We start from the raw sequence: 24710 nt of genomic DNA on the forward strand, positions 1-24710 counted from the left end.
TGAGCGCCACTCTCTCGTGCTGGGATTCGAAGCACTCGCCACCCCACTTGGCTTTTTGTATGGGTTCTGGGTATCAAACTCAGGTTCTCAGGCTTGCACAGCAAGAACTTCACCAACTGAGCCACCGCCCCAGCCCAGTGTGAACGTCTGATTACAGTCATTTCAGGCCTGTATCTCACTGTGTGGTTCTAAATATATAATCTATCTATGACAACATAATAATGCTTAGTATTTTCTGAAGTATTTGTTGATTTTTAATTATTCTTCAATCACATTTTCTTTAGTGAATCTTTGCCTGTTTTCTAAAATTTGCTTTTTCTTCAGTGCTAGAGTTTTTGTTTTTTGCTTTTAACTGTAACTATTTTCTTATTCAGTTCTAAAAGTTCTCTCTATATCTTAGTCGTCAGATTTTTATCAAATGTAGGAATTATAGGGGCAGGTGTGGTGGTGTACTACTTTAATCCCAATACTCCCAGGCCAGAGGCAGGCAGATGTTTTGTGAGTTCAAGGTCAGCCATTCTACAAATCGAGTTTTAGGCCAGCTGAGGCTACATACTGAGGCCTTTGTCTAAAATTTATAAAGAGGGGCTGAGAGCAGCAGAGACATCTCAGTGGTTAAGAGGACTGGCTGCTCTTCCAGAGGACTCAGGTTCTATTACCAGTACTCAAATCCAAGTTCTGTTGGTAACTTCAAATTCAGGGAGTCAGACACCCTCTTCTGGCCTCCAACGGCACCAGACACGCACATGTTACACAGACATAGATGTTGTAATAACATGCATCCACATAAAATAACAACAAAAAGTGTTTCAAAGAAAAAAATGCAAGTATTATTTGAGAAAGGTTTATATTAGCCCAGACAGGCCTCAGTCTCATGTTCTCTCGAGTGCTGGGATTACGAGCACGTGGCCCTACACTCAGCTTGTTTTTAATTTTTAAAAAATGTTTTTTGTTTTGTGGTGCTGGGGACTGAACACAGGACCTTGCTAGGTAAGCACTCTATTACTGAACTACATTTGCACACCCAATTTTTACAATGTAATTTTTAAATTTTGAAAAAGTACACATTGACATTTTCTTTGACGAATCAGTTTTAGAAACATAACTAAGAATTCTGTAGGACCAATGGTCCCAGCTACTTGGGAAGCTGAGGCAGGAGAACACAACTTGAGACCTGCCCTAAAGCTACAGAAGAGCACTTTTCCTACCTAACACAGACGCGTGCTTTCTTCTACAGCTTGTATTTACCACTATACTGCAGATGTCAAACATTAATTCCTTTATCTCTTGTTCTAAATTCTGGAACCTACTATACAGATTCTCATACATTCAGAAAATATATTTATAATAATCCTGGCTACCTTACCAGACTCAATTTTCACTCCAAGTTAAGAATTTGGTGTTTTGCTTCATTTGTTCCTAAATATGTGGTGAATACAATTCAGCTCCACCTGAATTCCAATGGTGAAACTTCACCTGTATCTCACAAACTCTTTCATCATATTCCATCTTGAAATGTGCTGTGATAGACTACACCAGGCGGTGGCAAATGAGGTGAGCCTTTGAGCAATCCAGGAAAGCCAGGAAGGCATATTCCTGCTAACGGCTATGGACAGACTAACAGAAACTATGCCCACAATTAAAACAGTGCTCACCAAGTCAGGCACATGTCTATGAGTATTTGCTATAGCCCTCAAGCATTTCATTCTTAAACCATGTAAAAGAAAGCAGTGTAGTTTTGCTCAATTACTATGTTTCTAGAAACAAGAATTATAAAAACTTACAATAACATGTTCCTTTGAGAGGGTTTCCCTGGTATCGGTTTTCTACCTCACATCTAGAGAAAAAAAAATATTTTCTGTTGATATTTAAAACGCAGAATCTACATTCATTTTTAAAACAAGCGGATCATTTTACATAAACTATACCATTATTTAGGTCAGATGGACTAATCTATTTGCATCAATTTTTCTGCTAACTACTCAGCAGTTCACACCAGCAATAGTCTAAACGCAAGTCCATGAGTAATGATGCTAGATCCTTCTTATAAGGAAAACCACATTTTCAGTTTTGTGTGGATTATGTATTCTTCTCAAAGTGAAGCTAAAATATTTTTAAACATTTGTTTCTCAATTCTACCCTGTTATTCCTATGTAAACCAATTATATTCCTTTATTTCCTTTTTTAAATTTTTTATATTTATTTATTCATTTATTTGTTTGTTTAGACAGGGTCTCATACATAGCCCTAGCTGGCCTGGAACTCAATATAGAGAGATTCTAACTCTCTGAAGCCATAAGCCAAATTAAAGGCTTTCTTTTATAAGTTACCTTGGTCATGGTGTTTTATTAGAGCAATAGAAAGTAACTAAGGCAACCTATCTGAAGCAAAAAAAGGCAAACGAACAAATTAATCCACTCAAAGACCCCAGGAAGCCAGGGCAATAATAGGCGAGCAGGTGCTCTCAGGCTTCAGGCAGCTTCACCCCGTGGCCCTCACCGGTGATACAAAGCGTGTGGTACTCACAGCTGGCACTCATCCCCCTTGACACCCTTGGTGGTGCAGAAGCACTTGCCAGTGTTGGTGTTGCACAGTGATGCATGACCGTTGCACTTGCATGCTGGAGAAAAGGAAAGGAACACAGGTCACAACTGGTTTGACAGTTTATTACCACAGACTTTGATTAAGACAAATAATTTTGCCTGAAATGGGTTTGTAGTAAAGATAGACTGAAGCAAGAGAAAGCATTGAGTAAGATTCATTATTTTTCAGCTAATGATTTATTTCTAATAATACTAAGATGGCATTAAAGGAATCACCATTCAAGGCAGGAGGACAGACAAAGCTATTTTCTGCTGCCACCTGAAGTAATTGCTATTTCCATCTCTGTGACAGACTCTTCCAGCACTATGCTTTTTTGTTCAATAAATATTTAAGAGCATTTGTAGTATGTCATGTGCTGGGTCCTTGTCCTGTGGAGATGACCTGTTCTATTGAGCTTTTTCTTGGCCTGAGAACTCCTTTCTTAATTTGAGCTTAAGGGGTCTTTCAACTATAGAATTCACAATATTTTCGATTGTAAACTGAAACAAATAAAAAAATGAGTTCATAAATGTAACTTACTTATTAAAAAGACATTAACTTACGATCTAACAATAAAGCAGCCTATGGCTTTCAGACTTCAGACTTGAATATGAAAATGTGGAACTATTCAAATCTCAAAACTATCTGAGAAGTTCTAACGAGAGGCCATGTGAAGCTGGGCATTTGAGAGGTGTAGGCAGGAGGATAAGGAGTTCAAGTTCATCTTCAACTCCCTACATCCTGTCTAAAACCAACCAAACCAGACCAAACCCAGGTCACTGCAAAGACTTTATCGGGGGTCCTCAGGTCAGTGGCCCTCCCACCACAGACTGGCAGAGCCAAGTGTGGCACAGTCTCTGACAGATGTTAGTTCAGAAGGGGGCTCCCCTGGAAGCCACAGGTTGTCAAGTGTACATCACTCCCATGTCTCTCTCTGAGGTTTCCAGCAGAAGACTTATTTGGATGTCTCTGCAGTACCTTGTTATGAAAGAGAGAAACTGAAGAGACTGTCTTCATTCTGACTCAGTGCCCAGGACTTCTCATTCCCAGCTTTTCTCTCTCTCCCCTCACATGGCTGCCGAACTGGCTCCCCCACAGTGAGAAGATGGCCACGGATCCAGCGATGTTCTGCTTCCCCTGAGCTAATGCACTTCCAGGGGAGCAAAGATGGAACAGAGGCAGTTGGTGCCTTTCCTAATGTTAGCCTCTTGTTTTTACTTCTGCTCAGTGTACACAGGGGCTTAACTCCTGCGTTGCTAGTTTGCTGCTTTAACTAGCTGCCCCCAAACCTGAAAGTTCAGCTCTTTCCTCTTCCAGATCAGTTGAACTCTTAACAATAGATAAGAAAGGCAGTATCCAAAACCAAGAGGTCTTTTCCCTTTAAGATATTTAAGTCAAATGCAAGTCCTGTACTATTCCACCTGACTTGTGACCACACACAAAGCTGATCAGTGTGACTTACGCTGACATTTGCCTCCGTTAGTCGGGTCACCATAGAAGCCAGATATGCAGGTCTCGCAGTGCTTGCCGGTGGTCAGGTTCTCACACTTCTCACAGACACTCTGGTTGACACATTTGCTGTGGCCATTGCACTGGCAAGCTGAAAGGCAAAGAATTTTAAGGGTTCTGTCTGTCCCACAGGAGGACTGGGTAAGTAAATTCCACAGATTTATTTGCATATACTCTAAATGTTAATCATCAAGTTAGTGCGGCATGGTTGTCGGCACCTACAGTTTCAACTACTAGGAAGAAAGAGGCAGGCAGCATCCCTATTCTGTGGCCCTACCTTGCTTAAGCCCAGAGGCTGGAGGTCAGCCTAGCAAACATAGTGAGAGTCCATCTAAAAAAGGTTGTTTTTTTTTTTTCAGTAAAAAAAGAAAGGAAGGAAGGAAAAAGAGCTGAATAGCTGAATGTGGAATTCAAGGCTATCCTTGGCTACATAGCAAGTTTGACACCAGCACAATACACACAAAACAAAACAAGGTTCACTAAAAACCAATCTGAGAAAATAAAAATACCAAAAACAAATTAGTCTTGAAAAACCAAAAACATATTATCAAAGCAAGGTGAAAGACTACAGCAATATAAAAATAATTTTTGTTATTATTCATTATAAAAAACTCATGCTTATGATAGTGTACTTGAAAAACAAATAAAAAGAGGAATAAAACAAAAAATAATCTCAGTACCCAAAAAACATGGTTCATATTTGATATCTTTCCTTTCAGGATTTTTAAAATTATTTTTCTTTCTTTTCTTCTCTTTTTTAAAAAAATGAGTAATAGTACATGACTTTAACAAGCTACTTTCGCCAATAAATAAGTCATCTGGACAAAAATAAATAAGTAAGCAGAGAAACCTCAGAATTAAATGACTTTTTACATAAAATGAATCTAACAGATATTCATAGACTATCCCACCTAAATGACAAAGAATATACATTCTACTCAGCAGCACAGGGAAGTACATGCTTAGACACAAAGAAAACCTTAACAAATACAAAAAAATCTATGTAAACTATCTGTCCGTTATGAAATGAAACTTAAAATCAACAGTCAACAAAACTCTAGTAAGTATATAAATTCATTACTAAATGATGAAAAATTCAAAGAAGAAATCAATGAAACTAGAACAACAACAACAACAACAACAACAACAACAACAACACAAAAACTCAAGGACTCTGAGTCGGTTCTTTAAGAAGGTGAGAAGAGTGAGAGGCCCTTGGCCCAGCGAACCACAAGGAAGAAGAGATCCACAGAATCATAAATGAACAGGGAAACATCACAAACAGACACCAAAGAAATACAGAATGTTATAAGGAAATACTTTAAAACCCCATATTCCGTTAAGTTGGAAATCTAAAAGAAATGGAAGAGTTTCTTGATTCATCCAAACTACCAAAGTTAAATCATGTGGCAATTAGCAATCTAAACAGACCATAGCCAATAAAGAGATGAGATAGTGATAAAAAGCCTTATAAGGAAACAGAGTCCAGAACCAGACAGATTCATAGCAGAATTCTACCAGATGTTCAAAAATGAACAAAAATCAATAATTCTTAAATTATATAAAAAAGAACAGAAGGATCACTCCCAAATTCAATCCCAAAGCCAGAATGACACTAATACCTAACAAAATACCCAAACTATAGATCAGTATGCCTGACAAACACAGATGCAGAAGTCTTCAATAAAATACTAGTGAACACACTACAAGCACATATCAAGAAGATCATCCATCACAAGTAACTGGGCTTTATCCAAGAATTTCAGGTAGGCTCAATATACCTAAGTCAGTAAATACAAAAAAATCATATAAGTAGACTTAACAATGAAATCACATGACCATCTAAGTAGATGAAAAAAGAGCTTGGGAAAAAAATCCAATATGCCTTCATGATAAAAGTCCTAGAGAAAACAATACTGGAGTGAACATACTTCAACATAATAAAGGCTGGGTACGACAAACTCACAGCCAACATTATCTTAAATGAGGAAAAACTCAAAGCCATTCCATTAAAATAAAAAATAAGACAAGGTTTTCCACAGTCCCCACTCCTTTTAAATACAGTGCTGGAAGCATTAGACGGAACAATAAGGCAGGAGAAAGAAATTAAAGGGATACAAATAGGAAAAGAAGTCAAATTATCCCTATTTATATATGACATGATAGTATACATAAGAAATCTCAAAAAGTCCATCATTAAATTTCTAGAAACAATCAACAATTTGAATAAAGTGTGGCAGGGTACAAAATTAGCTTTCAAATATCAGTAGCTCTTGGGCTGGAGAGAAGGCTCAGTAGACAAGCTGTTCTTGCAGGGGGACCTGGGTTCAATTGCCAGCACCTACATGACAGCTCATAACTGTCTGTAAATCCAGTTCCAGAGGATACAATGCCATCTTCTGGTACACAGATGTAAGTTCCAACAAACATTCATATGCATGAATTTTTTAAAAAAATAAACTTATCAAAGAATGGATAAGAAAAACGTGGTACATTTACACAATGGAGTACTACACAGCAGAAAAAAAATAACGACAGCTTGAATTTTGCAGGAAAATTGATGGGAGCTAGAAAACATTATTTTGAGTGAGGTAACCCAGACACAGAAAGACAATTATCACATGTACTCACTCATAGGTAGTTTTTCAACATAAAGCAAAGAAAGCCAGCCTAAAGACCACAATCCCAGAGAACTTAGACAACAATGAGGAACTAAGAGAGACTTACATAGATATAATCTACATGGGAAGTAGAAAGTAGAAAAAGACAAGTAAATTGGAAGCATGGGAACCTTAGGGGAGGGTTGAAGGTGGAAGGGGAGAGGTGGGGGGAGGAGCAGAGAGAAATGTAGAGCTCAATAAATATCAATAAAATAAAAAAAATAAACTTAAAAACACCGAGAAAGAGCGCATGGACACACTCCCATTTAAAATACCAAAGACAATACAATATCTAGGAATAATCCTAACCAAGGAGGTGAAAAACTCCTACAATGAAAACTCAAAATCTCTAAGACAGAGATCAAGGGAGGCACTAGGAAATGGAGTCATCCTGTGTCCATGGATCATTAGAATTATTATTGTGAAAATCACCGTCCTACCAAAAAGCAATTTATAGATTTAATGCAATCCTAATCAAAATACTGACAACATTCTTCACAGAAATAGGGAGAAAATCATTAAATTCAATGGAACCCAAAAAGAGTCTAAATAATAAAAACAATGTTGAGCAAAAGGAATAAAACTGCAGGGATTGCCATCACAAATTTCAAGGTATATCACTGAACTATCGCAATAAAATTTGGCGTGAGCATAAAACAGACATGCAGACCAACAGAATAAAACAGAAGAGCCAAACATAAATGTTCATAACTACAGCCATCTGATATTTCACAAAGAGGCAAAAACATAGGAAAGACAACAAATGATGTTGGGAGAACCGGATATTCACATGCAGAAGAATGAAAATAGATCTGTATCCATCGCCTTTCACAATAACTAACTCCAAGTGGATCAAAGACATAACCCAAAACACTGAAACTTAAGAAGAAAACATAGGCAGTGCCCTACATGATATACGTGCAGGAAAGGACTTTCTATTGAGGACTCCATGTGTCCAGGAATTGAGGACAACAACTGGAAAATGGGACTTCATAAAGCTAAAAAGCTTCTGTGCAGCTAAGGGAAAAAAAAAATCAAGTGAAGAATGGGGAGAATCTTTGAGAGCTATACATCGGACAGAGAATTAACATCAGGAACATAGCAAGAATTCAAAAGTCAGAGTCAAGGAAGCAAATGACTCAATTTAAAAATGGGCTAGAGATCTGAGCTGGCCAGTTTTATGTCAAGGTTGATTCTTTACAAACAGGTAGTAAGACATCTGGATTAGAATATACAAGCATCTTACCTGGACACTGAATGAAAGACCAGTTGTATCTGCTGTCCTCTAGACACATGCTGGAGTTCAGGAGAGGCTGTGGATACACATTTCCTGTAGAGGCCAGTGAAGGCATCCTCACAGGTCCTTTATAGCTGCCCTCGATACATTTCCCTTTCCCAGTATTGCTAGGGTCAGTACACCAGCCACAGCCTGGCTGCTCCAAGCAATGGCTACAGGTACAGTAGCCAGAGCAATTTTCAGCTATTAAAAAAAAATAAACTTGTAATTCATTATCACAAGTAGATGTGAATTCACTGTTGTTACTTTGTCTTTGACAGGTGATTTACTTCCTTGAATTAATACCAGTACCTTATAGTGACTACTGAAATGAAATAATTTAAAGATCCCACTATTTTACAGAACATACAACAGAGACTTTTCCCATCTTTTCAATACCAGGAAGTTGAAGTAGAAGGAACCTGTGTGGTCCTCTACCAGAAAGCACTTTGCAAACAGGCAGATTAAGATAAGGAGACATTCTAGAGACTGAACTATATGACCCTGAAGAAGAGAAGTTATTCTGTACCATGCAACCTACCCTAGATTTATCTGATTTACTGCATGGATCATTGTATTCAATTCCATACACACATTTTAATCTGGAAAGACCAGCTAACCATCTTCTGAACAGACTTAAGCAGAAGGTCAAGTCCAACCTGCCGGTAAATGTCCCAGGCTCTTTTCACTTACGTGGGCAGCTGCTCATTGTATACCACTCCATACACTGGCCAAAAGGGAAGGAGGCCACATAGGCATTGGAGTCTACACACTGCTTCATGTTACTGCACCACATGCACTCGGAGCTGCTGCTAGTGCACTCGCTACACGCTGTCCGCAGGGCACATGGTGTCCGGCACTGCTTGGCACTGTGGTTTGCTGGGAATTAAGCCCAAAAGGGACACTGGTCAGCTTAGATCAAAGACTTTGCAAATCCAAGAAACTTGGGAGTCATAGGTTCTGTTTATTCAAGTGTACTTAAGCATTTAGGGGAATACGGACTTTCTTTTCAAAAAGCACCGAAGACAAAGGTGGGGAAACAAAAGAATCATGGACTCATGTTGGCTCATGGTGAACTGTAGGCGTCTTAGGACTAACCAGCGTTTGTTAAAATTCTACATTTAAATTTTTGAGGGATGAAAGCATTAAATTCACCAAAGCATTGAAAAGCTTTGTTGTAAGAAATTTAGAAACCCAGGTGGCTGAAGAGATGACTCAGTGGTTAGGAGCAGGCACTGCTTTTCCAGAGGACCCAATCTCACTTCCCAGCACTCCTGCCAGATGGCTCATAACCAGTGGTAACTCTGGCTCCAAGGGGTCTGACACCTCTGTCCTCCAAGGGCACCTCTTCTCTCTCTCTCTCTCTCTCTCTCTCTCTCTCTCTCTCTCTCTCTCTTTCCCTCTCCCTCTTCCTCCCCCACACCCCACCACCACCTCACACAGCACACTACACCACACACACACATAAATCCCACATGATTAAAAAATAGTATTTTTTAAGTACTTTAGAAACCTTTTCCTAAGGCAGATACCATGCTGTGACTCTCTGCCATACCTCAGTATTACTCAGGACCTGCTGGGAATGGAACTCCGCCTCCCAAAATAACCTGCACTTGCCCTTCTTGCTTCTGAGTTCTCATCTGTGTGTGGCTGCACTGGGCCTGCCGTCATGGAGTCCGGCCTCAGCCTCAGCACAGCCCCCCCACAGCAGCTCTCTGAGTGCTGTCCTGATGCGCTGCTTTTCTAAAGCTTTTTGGTTTCTGTGTTGTTCTTTCTTCCATAGCCTTTCTCTTCCAACACAAAGGAAATCACCTTTCAGAACGATTCTCAGCACTTTTGTGGTCAACAAAGCAGTCTAGCTCAATATTAAATTAGATTCTTTCAGTAATTTTATTTTTGGTTTTGAGCATGACTCAAACCAGTCAGAAAAAAGACTATTTCCTTCTACATTGAGATTTTGCATTCTATTTAAAAATAAATATTCCTGAATCAGTGTTGACTATCTGCTGTCACATGTATTTTATTTATCTCAGTACTCAATCAACTATGCCTCCTCTGCTTTCCTGGTAAACCTCTTAGAGCACTGTATTCACTCATGTCCTTACCGGGCCTTTCACAAACACTGCCATTGAGTGGGTTGATGCAGGTTGCAGCCTTTAATCCCCGAGTACTAGGCTCTGACAAGATCCCACAGAAGCCAGCATCGCTGGGCTCAGATGGCATCCACTGCAGCAAACTGTTTGTAAATGGAGACATATCCTCCCAGCACCAGTAAGAAACATTGATCTTACGAAGACCAACCCATGGAGTCAGAGTGAGCTTGGACTACAGGCAAAAAAAAGAAAGAAAGAAAAGAAAAGAAAAGAAAAAAGACAGTTATGAATACAAACAGTGTCTTTACCAAAACAGGCTTTGACATAAAGAAACACTAGTTTGGGCATACCCCCAGACATGTGAAAAGCTCCTTATTCTCCAAACTCAGGCAAAGTAGATTAAGATAAGTGATCATTTCAATATGAACACTTTGCAGAGGATAAAATGGCTCAAAGAAGATAACACAGCAAGACTTCCAGAGATCAGTAGTAAATAAATAATCAAGTTTCAAACTACTTGTGTTCTATGATAAGTGCTATAAAGAAATAATCATCCACAAATATGGTTCATAAATGAAGTCACCTTACTAATACTTTTAAGATATAGGTTATATGCCTAACCTGAGCCTCTACGACCAGTTCAGTGATTTAAAATTTGTTCCATTAGCCACGGGGCACAGCCTAACACATACAGTTTCTTTTCCAGTTTTCCTGCTATGTAACTGCCAAAACTCAGGCTCATTTATGTTGTTCAAGGTAATAATTTCCTTCTTTTTTTTAAAGGTGAGATCACAGTCTACTGTGTACGTATATGTTGTAGCATGAATAATAAAAATCCAGAAGTAGATATTGGGGTTCAAGTCGAAGATCAGAAAAGCAAAACAGCCAAGCCACGAGAGAAGTCTTACCTCTACCAAGGTTGGGTGACTGCAGACAGAGATGAACCTCTGTCTCTTCCCATCTTATGTTCCCCTCTAGTGCTGGGATTAAAGGTGTGACTCCCTAGTACTGGGATTAAAGATGTGAAGCACCACCACCTGGATCTATTTCTGCATTGATCTTGTGTAGCCCAGGGTGGCCTTGAACGCAAAGAGACCCATTTGCCTCTGTCTCCCAAATCCTGGGAAAAGGTGTGTGACACTACTGTCTGGAATCTAGTGGCTTAGTTTTACTTTCTGGTCTTAAGGCAAGCTTTATTTATTACAACATAAATATCACTATATTTCCCCCTTTTTGTCTAAAATAAAAAAGGCTATAACTAATATAAATAACTATATACAATAAGTATAGTAACTATGCATTATATCTACAGGCATTAAATACATCAACAATGTCTAGTCCATTTGCATTTGAAGAATTCAGAGAAAATGCTCCATGTATATTCTGATCTTCGTGCGTCCGAAGTCTTGTACCTATCTTACTTTCTGTCATAACTTGCTTTCTGGTAAATGAGGAAAACTGTAACTATCTAGTCTTCAACTCCCTCAGAGACACAAGAAGGAAATAATATTAACTGGGTAAGTAGGAAGTGAGAGCAAGTGACTTCTGGAAACTGTGAGAAATGACAGAAACAGATGTCTGCCTAGACAGTCACCCAAAGTTCCTCTGCAACGCTGGTGCACCATCTTTGGCCTACAGTCCTAGAATATCTGACAGACTTTTCTATGAAGCAGGGTTTTTTGAAGGACTTCCCTGGCTTGTCTGTTAAAGGTTTGGCAGTCACTCTCTTTTGTGTCCTGCTTGTCCCATTAGGACAGCAAACTGTCAGCCATTTGAGGCAAGGGTACTTTTTTGCCCAGTGGTTTACTTTTGCCACAAGGGAAGTAAACTCCATGTGGAGTTTCTTCAAAGCCCATCTTCTCTGAAGTAGATTGGTGCTGCCAGGAGCAGACAAGTCTCATTGTCACAAAAAAAAAAAAAAAAAAGAAAAGAAAAAGAAAGAAAGAAAGAAAGAATCTGTTATTAAAACATCTTAAATGCCATACTCTATAGAATTCTGAAGTATTTGAAAATGATCTGTTCTACCTAAAATATACCTCTGTTTGACCTTGAAAATATACCTAATGTAACTACAAGTTCGACTGTAATAGGTGACTGAAACTAAACTACATTTCCTTATTACCCTAAACAGTTGGTAATAATAATTTTCAAGGACTAGAAATTTGCATTACATTGTTAAATGAGTTGTACAGGTACAATACCTTGAACAAGAGTAGAAATATATGTACAGTATGTTCTAACAAAATTAATCTCAAATTTGCATAAACATACATTTGTATACAATATACAAAAGTCCAATCCAATGTAAGACATTTAAAACTAGTAGCTGTTTTTTAAAAGTAGACTCAATCTATCTTTTTATCTTATTATAGCTATATCCTCCTTTTTTTCTTTTCAGAGTAGATTCAATAATCTACCCTTTTATCCTATTGTATCTATAGCCCCTTTTTTCTTTTCAAAATAAAAACCTTGAATCTAATTTCCTTTATGTAGCTTTTTTCCTGTCCATTACCAATAACAACTTATAATCAATCTCCCTAAACAATGACAGATATCCATAATCACATTTTCTATTTATCTGAGTATGTGTCACATTTTATCTAACTCCATGCTACATTTTATTTTTAAAAAATCACGAACCTGTAGAAAAATTTCTGCCTTCTCTGTTTTTGCTGTAAGGAGTAAGATCCAGGGTCTCCCGGGCATGTACTCTACTACTGAGCTCCAGTCTTGGGTAGCCCTGAAATTTCTTTCTCATTTCAACTTTGTTACTTTGGGTTTTTTGTTTGTTTGTTTTTGGTTTTTTTGTTTGTTTGTTTTTGAGGCAAGGTGTCCCTATATACCCCTGGCTTGTCTGGAATTCCCTATACAAACCAGGGTGCCCTTGAACTCACAGATATGTCCGTCTTTGTCTCCTGAGTGCTGGGATTAAAGGCATGATGTACAGTGTCTGGCTCCCCGTTGCAATTTAAAAACAAAACAAAACAACAACAACAAATCTTTATAGGAGCTGGAGGGATGGCTCAGCAGATAATGCTGCTCTTCCAGAGGACCAGAGTTTGGATCCCAGCCCCCACATCAAGCAGCTTACAACTGTAACTCTTAACTCCAGGGGCTCCAATACCCTCTTCTGGCCTCTGTGAGCAACCCCTTCCCTCCAAGCTCCCTAGTATCACAAGTACCTGTTATACATTTCAGAATCCATGCTAGTCTCCTGGCCCGTCTTCCCGCAAATACCTGTCCTCCTTATAATCCACATGATCTGTTCACCCCACACACTCTCTCATCTCGTTAGCCTCTTGCTACCTCTCTATCTCTACCTCCACTACTCTCTGCTATCAAATATTTTATTAGTTATGTGACTGGGAAAAGAAAAGGACTGGATATGGCCAGGGCCAGGGGAATGGGATAGTGGGAAAGAACAGTGGAGATCGCAAGAGATAGAGAATGTGTGAGGTGGACGCATTGTGTGGATTATAAGGAAGAGTAGCTGAGGGAGGGAAGGGCTAGGAGACTAGCCTGGACTTTGAGGTGCACAAAGGCACTTGTGATACTGAGAGGCCTGGTGGCCAATATGTGCCTTGATATGCTAACAGGTGCCACAGTGATAAGGAAATGACTCCCTCTGACAGATGGGGACCAGTTTCACAAGTTTCTGAGGAATGCTAGCTTTTATCTACTGCCAGAAATCCTTCTATAGTCCAGTTTGGGCTCATTTCAGGATATATGGACTTCCTGGGACTTAACAGCCAGGATCCATACTATACTCGCACTGTTATGAGAAGGTGGTGCCCAATGAGAAATGCGATGCCACACTCTCTTTTCTCCCGGCTAGACAAAAACATATACCCCATAGCTTTCTGTACCACAGGCAGCACAGATAGAAAACCTGCTCTGTGAATATCTACCTAATGAACTTTAGCATCACAATTCTTGGATTTTGCATGAAAAAAATGCCAAATGGAATCATATAACATCAACTACATGCTGTTCAAGAACTTAGCTACACAGTAAGAGAATTTGGACCTTTCTGAATTCAGAAGCTTTAGCAAGAAAGTGCCCTCTTCTGGGCTAGTCGGGTTTTACACTTCTTATTGGGGATCATAGTACATGCTATAACACCTTAAGGGATGTAAATGGCTTAATAACACTTAGATAGCTAGCTTTGTCCCCTCCCTTCTCCCAAGAAGAATCTAGATATAAAACCAGTATGAAATAATCTAATGTCACCAGATGTGGTGGTTTGAATAAGTATGGCCTTCATAGACTCATGGCCTATATATAAGGAGTGGCACTATTAGGAGGTGAGGTTTTGTAGGTGTGGCCTTGCTGGAGGAAGTGTGTCGCTGTGGAGGTGGGTTTTGAGGTCTCATATGTTCAAGCCACTCCCAATGCTGGACATGGTTCACTGCCTGTTGCCTGAAGATCAAAATGCAGAACTCTCAGCTCTTTCTCCAACATGTCTGCCTACACATTGTCTTGTTTCCCACCATGATGATAATGGACTGAACCTCTGAAACTGTAAGCTATCCCCAATTAAATATTTGTATTAAGAATTGCCATGGCCACGGTGTCTCTTCACAGTAATAGAAACCCTGACTAAGACATCAAAAAAATGTGTACATATTACTATTCATTCCATATATTCCTATCTCATACTTAATAAATATGACTAATAAAATATTCAAAGTACTGAACTCTTTAATACACGAAGAAAGGCATTAAAACAAAAGATTCTGAAGTACAGGTATACACAGTCTATTATTAATCATTTACTGGAATTCTTTCTCTTATCAGGTACATGATATGCAACTATGGCCTTCTACACATAGACTGCTGTTGTGCCCTCAGAAGAAAGGTGGTACTAGAAACCAAAGTTCAGAAAATGTTAACTTACCATGCTCTGAGATGACTGCATTAATCGAAGATGTTTAAGGACAAATTCCACCTTTTTCTGGGATGTAAGGGAAGCCAAAAAAGCATTGTGGTTCCTACAGGACAACTTAGCATTGTCATAATTTTCCTTAGCAGTAGTGATTTTCAGACATGAGTTTCCAACCAAATGCCAGCCAATACCACAGATATTTTCTTTTATAAAGGAGGAAAAGGAAAGAAAACAAACTTTTAGAAATTATATAGGAGTAGTATATTACTAGTTCAATTACTGAAATCTAAGCTCATTCTTCTGATTTGAATTCCAGGTGCTTCATTACGATATGGTGAGAGTATCAGATGCAATATTAACTTCCATATACAAAAACCTTTTGAAATAAATTATTTCTTTTTTAAATTATATGTATAAGTGCAACTTGAGTGTGGGTTTGTACATGTGACTGTAGTGCTCACAGAGGCCATGAGAGGGCAAACTAATATTACAAGAGGTTGTGAACCGCCCAGCATGGACACTGAGACCAACTTTGGGTCCTCTGGAAGAACAGTACGCACTCTTAACTGTGGAGTCTTCTCTCCAGCCCCAGAATAAAAGACCTTTTAAAAAAGGTTCGTCAGTCACATTTCCCGACTCTCAGAAAGCATACACTTGTCAATGTTCCCACATTCTGAAGGCCAAATTCTTTGGTGCCATGGTTAGAGATTGGTGCAACTCTGTTTGAAGAAAAATGGAGAAGTAAACTAAAATCTTGAATGAAAAACATATAAATAAATATGTATATGGAAAGATGAGGCAGAAAACTGCAAATGGGGCTTAGGAAATGGTTCAGTGGGTAAAATACTTGTACCAAGTCTAAGGACCTAGTTCAGATCCCCAGGACCGACATAAAAAGTCAAGCATGATTTTGCTTGCTTGTAATCTCAGCTGAGGGCTAAAGGTAGGAGGCTCCTGAGGCTTTCGAGTCAGCCTTCTAGATAATCAGTGAGTTCCACACTTAGTTAAGGACCCTGTCTCAAAACAACTGAATGTGGACAAGTGACAGAGGAATATACTGGAAGTTAACCTCTGGCCTCCAATGCTCATACATGTGTATACTTATCTGCGTGAAGATGTACATATGCAGGAAAAAGTAAACTATAAATGGAATTGAATTGGGAATGGATGAATTTAAGTTTTCAAATGCTACCCTATTTTCATGTCATGAGACAGAAGATATAAGCAATTGCACCAGCATATCAAAAATAAAGTGAAGAGGGAGATTGGTTTAGGAAAACTTCAAAGTAATATGGCACACAAAGGAAGACTGCAGTCTCCTCTGTGATTGTGCTGAACTCACATAAAGTGTAGCATGAAAGCATGGTTGCTCCTGAACACTTGCATAAAAGTAAACAAGCAAGAGCTTTCCTCAGAGCACACTGCTCGAGACACCAGCAATGCTCATTAACCAGAACAGCTACTGGGATCTGGAGAGGCCTGTGGAAAAGTATCATTTAAGAGCGGATAAACTTGCTCCTAAGAATGTGGTACCAGGGGCTAGAGAGATGGCTTGGAAGTTAAGAGCACTGGCTGCTCTTCCAGATGACCTGGGCTCAATTCCTAGCTCCAACATAGCAGCTCACAGCTGCCTATAACTCCAAGATCTGACACCCTCAAACTGACACCCTCACAAAGACAGATATATATGCAGGCAAAACACCAATGCACATAAAATAAAAATAAATAAACTAGTTAAATGTTTGGGAGTGCCTTACCCTCTCTGAAGAGTGAATTTGGGGGAGGGATGGAAGGAATGGGAGGAAGGAAGGCAGTGGGAACTGGGATTGGTATGTAAAATGAAAAAGACAGTTTGATTTCTTTTTAAAAAATAAAAAAAAAGTGGAAAAAAAAGAATATGGTACCAGTAGTGAGACAAAAATTACAGGCTTCCGAGGACTGTATTAGACTATGCCTTTTAACAGGTACCTAAGTATTCTATTGCACATTAAAGTGTGACACACAGAACAAAATGGACAAAAAGCCTGTAGTGGCTTGAATAAGAATGAGCCCCTTAGGCTCGTGCATGGGGTGCTTACAGCAGGGAACGGCACTGTTAGAGAAGGCTGGGAGGTATAGCCTTGCTGGAGTAGCTGTGGGCTTGTTAGAGGAGGCATCTCACTGGGGGTAGACTCTGAACTGTCAAAAGCCCACGCCAGGTCCCATCTCTATCACTCTCCCTCTGCTCCTCTGCTCATGGATCAGGATGTAGCTCTCTGCTATTCACTCCAGCACCCGTCTGTGTGCTGCCATGCTTCTGCCATGATAATTGCTCTGAAACTATAGCCCCCAATTTAATGTTTCCTTTCATAAGAGTTGCCTTGGTAATGCTGTCTCTTCACAGCAACAGAACATGGACTAAAATGAAGCCCATTCGGTAAACTAAATAAAATTCTTTCAAAGAGTCCAGATCCACAGCTCTAATCAAGTCTCAGATGTTGGAGAGCCATAGGAGCCCCCCTTCCAGGGTATCCTGATGAATCAAATACATCACAGAGGTTTAGTCAGGGCTAGCTGCTCTTAGTACCTAAAAATGTCACCCTGAATCTCAGCTGAAACAGTCAGGAATGAAGGTCACATCAGGAGAGGAGACTGATACAGAAATCTCTCCTCGCTGAGCTGTCAGGAAGTGATTCCTTATAGGACCCTGACTGGTGCTGAGTTATCACAGCAGAAGGAGGACAGTGGGGCACGGGGTGTGATACTGATCTCAGCTATCATCCAATTCTCGAACAGATGATGCTTCCACTTATTTCAAAGGCCAGAAGAATAAATATGAGAGAACCGTGTTTAAGTTAAAAACAAATACAACATAATTCTTCTAAACAGTGAGAGAGCTAAATAGACAGAATATGCCTCTCTTTCCTAGGTTCACCCTAACCCCTCACAGAGGGTATCCCAGTGTAAGGCCTACCTACCAGGCAGGGCGATGCACTCCTGATTCCGGGGCTCCCACTGGCAGTTCTGGTCTAGGGCACAGCTCCTGCAGCTTGTTTTCTTATTGCAGTAGTACATGGGGTTGTCCTTGGGGCAACTGTCATACTTGGAAATGGAGATCTAGAAGACAGTGGAGAAGCGCTTTCGTTTATAGTCACACAGAGAACTTGGTGAGAACTAATAGGGTCCTGAAGACAGTAACATAACCGAGGACGGTAACTGAGGATAGGAAGGGAGGGAGGAAGGGAGGGAGGGAGGGAGACAGACAGGCAGGCAGGCAGATTTAGGTAGAATGAACAAGAAGCGGTACTGTATTCTCACACAGTGCATTCTAACTACCATGCCTTTAGCTGGCAAGGTAGCCCACTTTCACCACCTTCACCACCACACCTCATTCAACATTTACCTGTAAAATGTGCAAGCTTTCCCAGTGCTCCCCCAACCCACCCCCCCACAGCAGCAATTCAAGTTTATATCTTATGAACTGCACTAAACTGGGAGAAAAACATGTCATGAATCATCAAAGACAATAAAAGCTGGGTCACTTATCTTCTTTAGCCTATTATCACCTAAATTCAAAGTCACAGATGGTGAGCACAGACGTAATGTTGAGTCAAGATATAAGACAAAGACATTTTGTAAAACCCTTTTTCTGAAATAGTACACACAAACCTCAGTAGCTGGAGAGACCTTGGAATCAGGATGTATAGAGCATCCCTTCCTAAAAGGAAACCTGAGCAATAGTAAAATTCAAATCTATATCCCATTTTAAAAATAAATCTGCTCATTATTTACATTATACCCAAACTCAACAAGTACTTCTTTTCTGTCCTCTAAAATCCTTGAAAAACAGCTTCTGACCTGGCCTTCTGTGCAGCTGTGGTTCACAGGGACACAGTGATCATTGCACCAGTGGCAGTCATTGGTGTTGGCTGTGCAGCTGTAACAATCTGTGTGCTGGTCACATCTGTCATGGTCAAGGGCTATGAAGAAAAGAAAAACTCGTCAACTATGTGACAGCCTCTGTTAAGCAGAATCTGAGACAGAAAAGCTCCTAACAATGATTGGAAAGCAAATGCAGGGTCAAACTGGAAGGAAAAAACATTGCCATGTTCAGGTTAAAATAAAACAGATATAAGCAGACAATCTGAAAAGTACTGTTTTTTTAACTATCCACCTGAAAAGTACACAGAAAGTAAAAAGCAAAGATCTGTTAATTACTTTTGTAGCAATTCTAAGACATAATGGAAGATCTGGGTTTTTGGATGCTCTTCTTCTCAGGACAAATATTAACTAGCAATAGAATTAATACCACAAGCTGTCCAGAAGCCAAAGAAAGTAATACAAGAGACCAAGACATTCCTCCTAGCTACAAATGCAAGGCATATCTGGGTGCAGGCATATCTAGTGACCAAGAAGCCCACAGGAAGCACTTGCTAACTGTACTCTATACACACGTGAATTCAAGACTGTGGGTTTCAGAACTTCCACCTTTATAGACCTGACATAATTCCCACTAATCCCCAAATGAGAAACTACAAAGCTATGCTGCCCCACGTGTTAAACCATCTCACAGACATGACACCAACAAGCAGGAAGAGAGCCCACTAATGTCAGAGAAACTCTCCTGTTTTTCCTGCCGATATCATTACAACAAGATTAGGTATACTCAGAAAGTGAGACATAACTAATGGGCTCATATGAACAGCCTAACACTAACATTTAAGCTGAATTTTTAAAATTGGTTATTCTACTGATTCTGTTTTGGGAGAGTTAGAAATCCTAACAGGTTCTGGTAATCTGTCATCTATCAATGAACCAAAATTCTAATCAACACAATGGCCTCATACTGCTGCACAGCTTTATTTAGCACATACCAGGAAAATAATGGCAGTCTATCCAATGTAACCCTCATACTAGCTCCAGCACCTGCCTGTGTCTTACTAGATAAGTAATATAGTCTCATACTTTAAATTGATTGATATGAACAAACTATCTTGGAGGCATTCTTTCTGTTTTCCAAAGAATTTTTTTTTACATGTTACTTCACTGATTTGGTGAAGTAGTGCTTGAGGAAACCACTAAGCAAGTAGATAAGAGACAAAAATAACAAGACCAGTGCAGGGGCTCGAGAAGCATGGACCTTAGTGCATCTGTCATGCTGTATTGCTGTACCCAGCTAAAGGGGCTGGAAGTACCTGGTGAGGACAGCAGCTCTATCACTGTTCTACCAGAACAATTTGCTGTATGTGATCCCCATTCTTATCCTTAACATTAGACCTTCATCATCAATACAGCAGCCAATAGACACAGTTTTGGCTTTTGTCTCAGGCTCTTGAGTATTTGGATTATTGGCATGTACTACTATACCTGGCTCATTACAAGTACTTTTAAAGTAAACCAACTAACCAAACAAACAAATAAATAGAACAATCAGTCCCTTAGTTAGACTAGCAACATTTCAAGTATCTGATAGCAGCAGATTGCTAGTGGCTACTACACTGAACAAAGATGTAACATTTCTATCATCAAAAATTTTCACAGGTAGGGCTGGTGGTGCATGCCTATTATCCCAGCATTCAGAAAGCTGAGGAAAGAAGATCACAAGAAGTTTGAGGCTAGTTTGAGCTATGGAGCAAGACACTGTTTCAAAAACCCAAAACCAAATCAAAATTCCACCAGACAGCAGGAACTCCGACCTGGAATTGTTACACAAAGCCTGTGAACTTCCAATATCCAGGAGGATAACTATATGTTTTTCCTTAGGTTCACCTTCTTATTTAGCTTCTCTAGGATCACGAATTATAGGCTCAATGTCCTTTATAAATAAGAAAGTGAACCTAAAGAAAAACATATAGTTATCCTCCTGGATACTGGAAGTTGACAAAATTGTCAGGCAGGGGTTGGGGGTGAGGTGGGAATAAGGGGAGATGGGTGGAGAGAAAGGAGAAGGGGAGAATGGGGAGAGCTTGAGGGAATGGGATGGTTGGGATGAAGGAGGGGTGGATGTGGGAGTAGGGAAGTATATATCTTAATTAAGGGAGCCATTTTAGGGTTGGCAAGAGACTTGACTCTAGAGGAGTTCCCAGGTGTCCAAGGAGATGTCCCCAGCTTGTTCCTTGAGCAGTAGAGGAAAGGGTGTCTGAACTGGTCTTGTCCTATAGCCACACTGATGAATATGCATATTACCATAGAACCTTCATCTGGTGATGGATGGAGATAGAGACAGAGACCCACACTGGAGCACTGGACTGAGCTCCAAAGGTCCTAATGAGGAGCAGAAGGAGGGAGAACATGAGCAAGGAAGTCAGGACCGTGAGGGGTGCGTTCATCCACTGAGAAGGTGGGACTGATCTAATGGGAGATCACCAAGGCCAGTTGGAACGGGACTGATAGAGCATGTGATCAAACTGGACTCTCTGAATGTGGCTGACGGTGGAGGCTGACTGAGAAGCCAAGGACAATGGCGCTGGGCTTTGATTCTACTGCATGGACAGGCTTTGTGGGAGCCTTGTCTGTTTGGATACTCACCTTCCTGGACCTGGGGGGAGCGGGGAGGACCTTGGACTTCCCATAGGGTAGGGAACCCTGACTGCTCTTTGGCCTGGAGAAGGAGGGGGTGGGGGAGGGGGAGGAGGAAAGGGGTAGGGAAAGAGGAGGGGAGGGAAGTGGGAGGAGGTGGAAATTTTTAATAAAAAAAAAAAGTAAAATAAAAAATAAAGCCTGTGTAATGTTGGAAAGCTTTATCGCCTGCTAATAGCTTCCAGGAGTCGCAAGACTCATTAATAAGAAATAACCAGAGAATAAGGTGAACATAAAAGTGCATGGAAATTGTTCCTTCACAATTCAGATAAAATTAGATCTTTAAATTCTAAGTAGAAAAAAAACATACTTCTTTTGGAAAAACATTCTGATTTTAACTTTTCTGCTTGTTCTTCAGTTGCCAACTCCCAGGAGGTACATCGAGACGACTGTGTGTCCCACAGACACCGGATACCAGGTCCTGCTGCTACACAAGCTGCCTCACTGCGGTGGGCGTCACACTGCTCCGAGGTAAAGACTAAGATGTCACTGAGGAGGAGGCTGTTGAAGCCACCGAACACGTACATGGTACTGAGAGGAAAGAAAGAAGGAATTTACTGAAAACACACACAACACATATATGACATAGGACTGCTTTTGGTTGTTGGCTTTGAAATTTTTGAGACAGGTTCCACTGTGTAGTCCTTGCTGGTCTAGAACTTTTGTAGTCTCAACTGACCCCTACGCTGGGACCATCTTCCTGCTTCTGCCTCCCACATGCTAGGATTTTTATAAACCTGTCTTAAATTTTTGACTGTCAGTCTTTAGAAAACTTGTAAGTATTAAAAGTCCTCTGAGAAGGTCAGTGAAATGGTTCAGCAGGTTAAGTACTTGCCACACAATTGGACAATCTGAGTTCAATCCCTGAAACCATATAAAGGTGGGAGGAAGGAAGTGACTTCACAAAGTTGACCTCTGACTTCCATATGTGTGCTACACCACTCATGTGCTACCACTCACATTATAAATAAAATTAATTTTAGGTGCTCTAAGAAATTATTTCAAAGCGTCAAAAACCATTACTATCATCATTCTCTCAAATTTCATCTTCCATCCTGGTTTGTGATCACTCAGAATAGTTTCAATAATCTACCTGTCAATGTGCTGCACATGGAAAATTAGTACACAGGAAAAGTAGCATTTTAAAAATATTTATTTTAATTATATGTATATGTGTATGTCTCCATGCAGATGGATGTCCACTGGGGTCAGAAGAAGATGTTATAATCCCTGGAGCTGGAATGGCATCTTCTATTAGTAGGAAAAGATAAGATTCTGGGGGCTGGAGCTGACTCAGCAGTCAAGAGCTTGCTGCTCTTCCCAAGGACAGAGTTTGGTTCCCAGCACCCACAACAGGCAGCTCACAAACATCTACAACTCTAGTTTCAGGAGACCTACCTCCTCGTTCTTTCCCCTGTGGGGACCCACATGCACACATGATTACACACATACACAGAAAATAAAGAGAATAGAGAGTGAGAGAAAATTGTAGATAGGAAAAGTAGTTCTGAAAGACTTTAGCCAACTGAGAAAGCAAAAATTCTAAGCCAATCAATAACTGCTTAAGGTCTTTCCCTATTCCTTGATATAAGCACAGCATTTCCTAGGAATCTTACAAGAAACCCTATTTAAAGAAAAAAAAAATGTCCTAAACTTCTAACAGTGACTGGTTTTATCTTGCCAGTCTGCAATGCCATCTAATGCATCTCCAGTGCCACTTCTAAGCTCAGTTATAAAGAGAACAGATGAAGGGTCCCATAGACACAAGCTGCACAATAAGATCCTGAAGCCTATATGCAGTCTGGAGTGTGGCTCTTCGCCTAGAAACTGCACTCAGCTTTATTCTTGCCCTGAGCACTTTCCTTTTAAATCTCTGAATAGTCCGACTGTGCAACATACTGGTCCTGAGATTCCTTTTGTATGGAAGCCATGAATCCTGGGGTTGCCTGAGTCAAGGTCCATAAAAAACTAAAGGAACTCTGTGGGTTAGATACTTCAATCGGTATGCAAGGAAAATTAATGCAGATGTCATTGTGCATATGAATTAAAAATTGATTTTAGTCACAGAGAATGCAAATTAGAAGCACATTGTTGGGCTATTTGTTACCTATCAAACTGGCAAAGAAAAAAGTAACAAATATTACATAATATTTGAACTGATGAGACTTCAGGGCAATAGGCTAACTCATACACTGCTGCTGGGCATGTAAGATTGTAGAAATCCAAATAAGGGATTCTGGCAACTTGAAAACAAAACTACACATTTATGCTTTTAAGCCTTAAGTCATTTTTCTAGAAAACACATAGATACAATGCCACAGAGTGATCTTCAGTATATATTGTTGGGTGTATGAATGGTGGAGGAGTGAGCAACGCAGAGAAAAATATATAGATTATGTAGCCATTTATCTTTTTGGAGAAAAAAGGGTCTGACACACACATAATCTATTCCCCTTTACAAAAACATGACACACCTTTCTTTAACTTGCTTTTGCTTGATGGAGATAAGGTCTCACCTAGAACTCTAACCTGAGTGCTAGGATTACAGGCATAAGCTACCCTGCTTGACCAACCTGTATTCTTAAAAGACCAATTTAGTGACAATGGAAAAAGACTAGGCCTTAGATTGTGTGTTTAAAACTTACTCTTAGAAAAACAGAATATGTCTGAATTAGATGTTCTTCCCCAAGCTAAACAAACAAAACAAAACAATGCCCTGCCATTTCCCTACTCCCTTTCATTCCTTCCCAAACTAGACCTTCCTAGAGAAAAATCTAATTTTGTGTCTAGGTCAAGAAATGCTTACAATGCATTTGCAACATGTACAGTAGAGACATACCAGGGTTGTCAGACTCAAGTGCTACTACGAAAAGATGCTCATTAGCTAGGGTTAAGAACTACAGTAGAATGAAATGAAATACACCAAATATCTTTAAATCCAAGTTCATAATGACATCTGCCCTTCAAAAGAAACCTCCTCTGTTACCTCTGGACTGTGATAAGCAAGGATCTCTCCCATCCTAGCTCTCCAAGCAAGTTTAATACTAATCCACAATCTGGTAACTCACCTGCACTGGTCTTCAACTTTTCTCTCCAAATCAGCAAAGGACTAAACAAAGCATGGTGATTGTGTGGCTCTGTATTCA

The 24710-nt window shown here is 40.0% G+C and overlaps 1 protein-coding gene across 2 annotated transcripts in view; it reads right to left on the reverse strand.

Annotated features, from left to right (window-relative positions):
- The window catches only part of Atrn (attractin), a 145528-nt gene that overhangs the window by 50922 nt on the left and 69896 nt on the right, over positions 1-24710 (reverse strand). For both annotated transcript variants that reach the window (XR_015739073.1, XM_087911192.1), the window contains exons 12-21: positions 21875-22095; positions 18844-18965; positions 17964-18102; positions 15019-15209; positions 10134-10353; positions 8722-8907; positions 7999-8232; positions 4046-4183; positions 2527-2620; positions 1785-1837 (exon numbers count right to left, since the gene is read on the reverse strand). Coding sequence is in view for 1 of the 2 variants with exons in the window: in XM_087911192.1 (XP_087767318.1) it covers positions 1785-1837; positions 2527-2620; positions 4046-4183; positions 7999-8232; positions 8722-8907; positions 10134-10353; positions 15019-15209; positions 17964-18102; positions 18844-18965; positions 21875-22095 (1598 nt within the window). In the remaining variant the exon portion in view is untranslated. The remainder of the gene's footprint in view (positions 1-1784; positions 1838-2526; positions 2621-4045; positions 4184-7998; positions 8233-8721; positions 8908-10133; positions 10354-15018; positions 15210-17963; positions 18103-18843; positions 18966-21874; positions 22096-24710) is intronic.

The sequence above is a fragment of the Myodes glareolus genome, chromosome 10, assembly GCF_982192425.1.
Source record: "Myodes glareolus chromosome 10, mMyoGla1.1, whole genome shotgun sequence".
Classification (NCBI taxonomy): Eukaryota; Metazoa; Chordata; class Mammalia; order Rodentia; family Cricetidae; genus Myodes; species Myodes glareolus.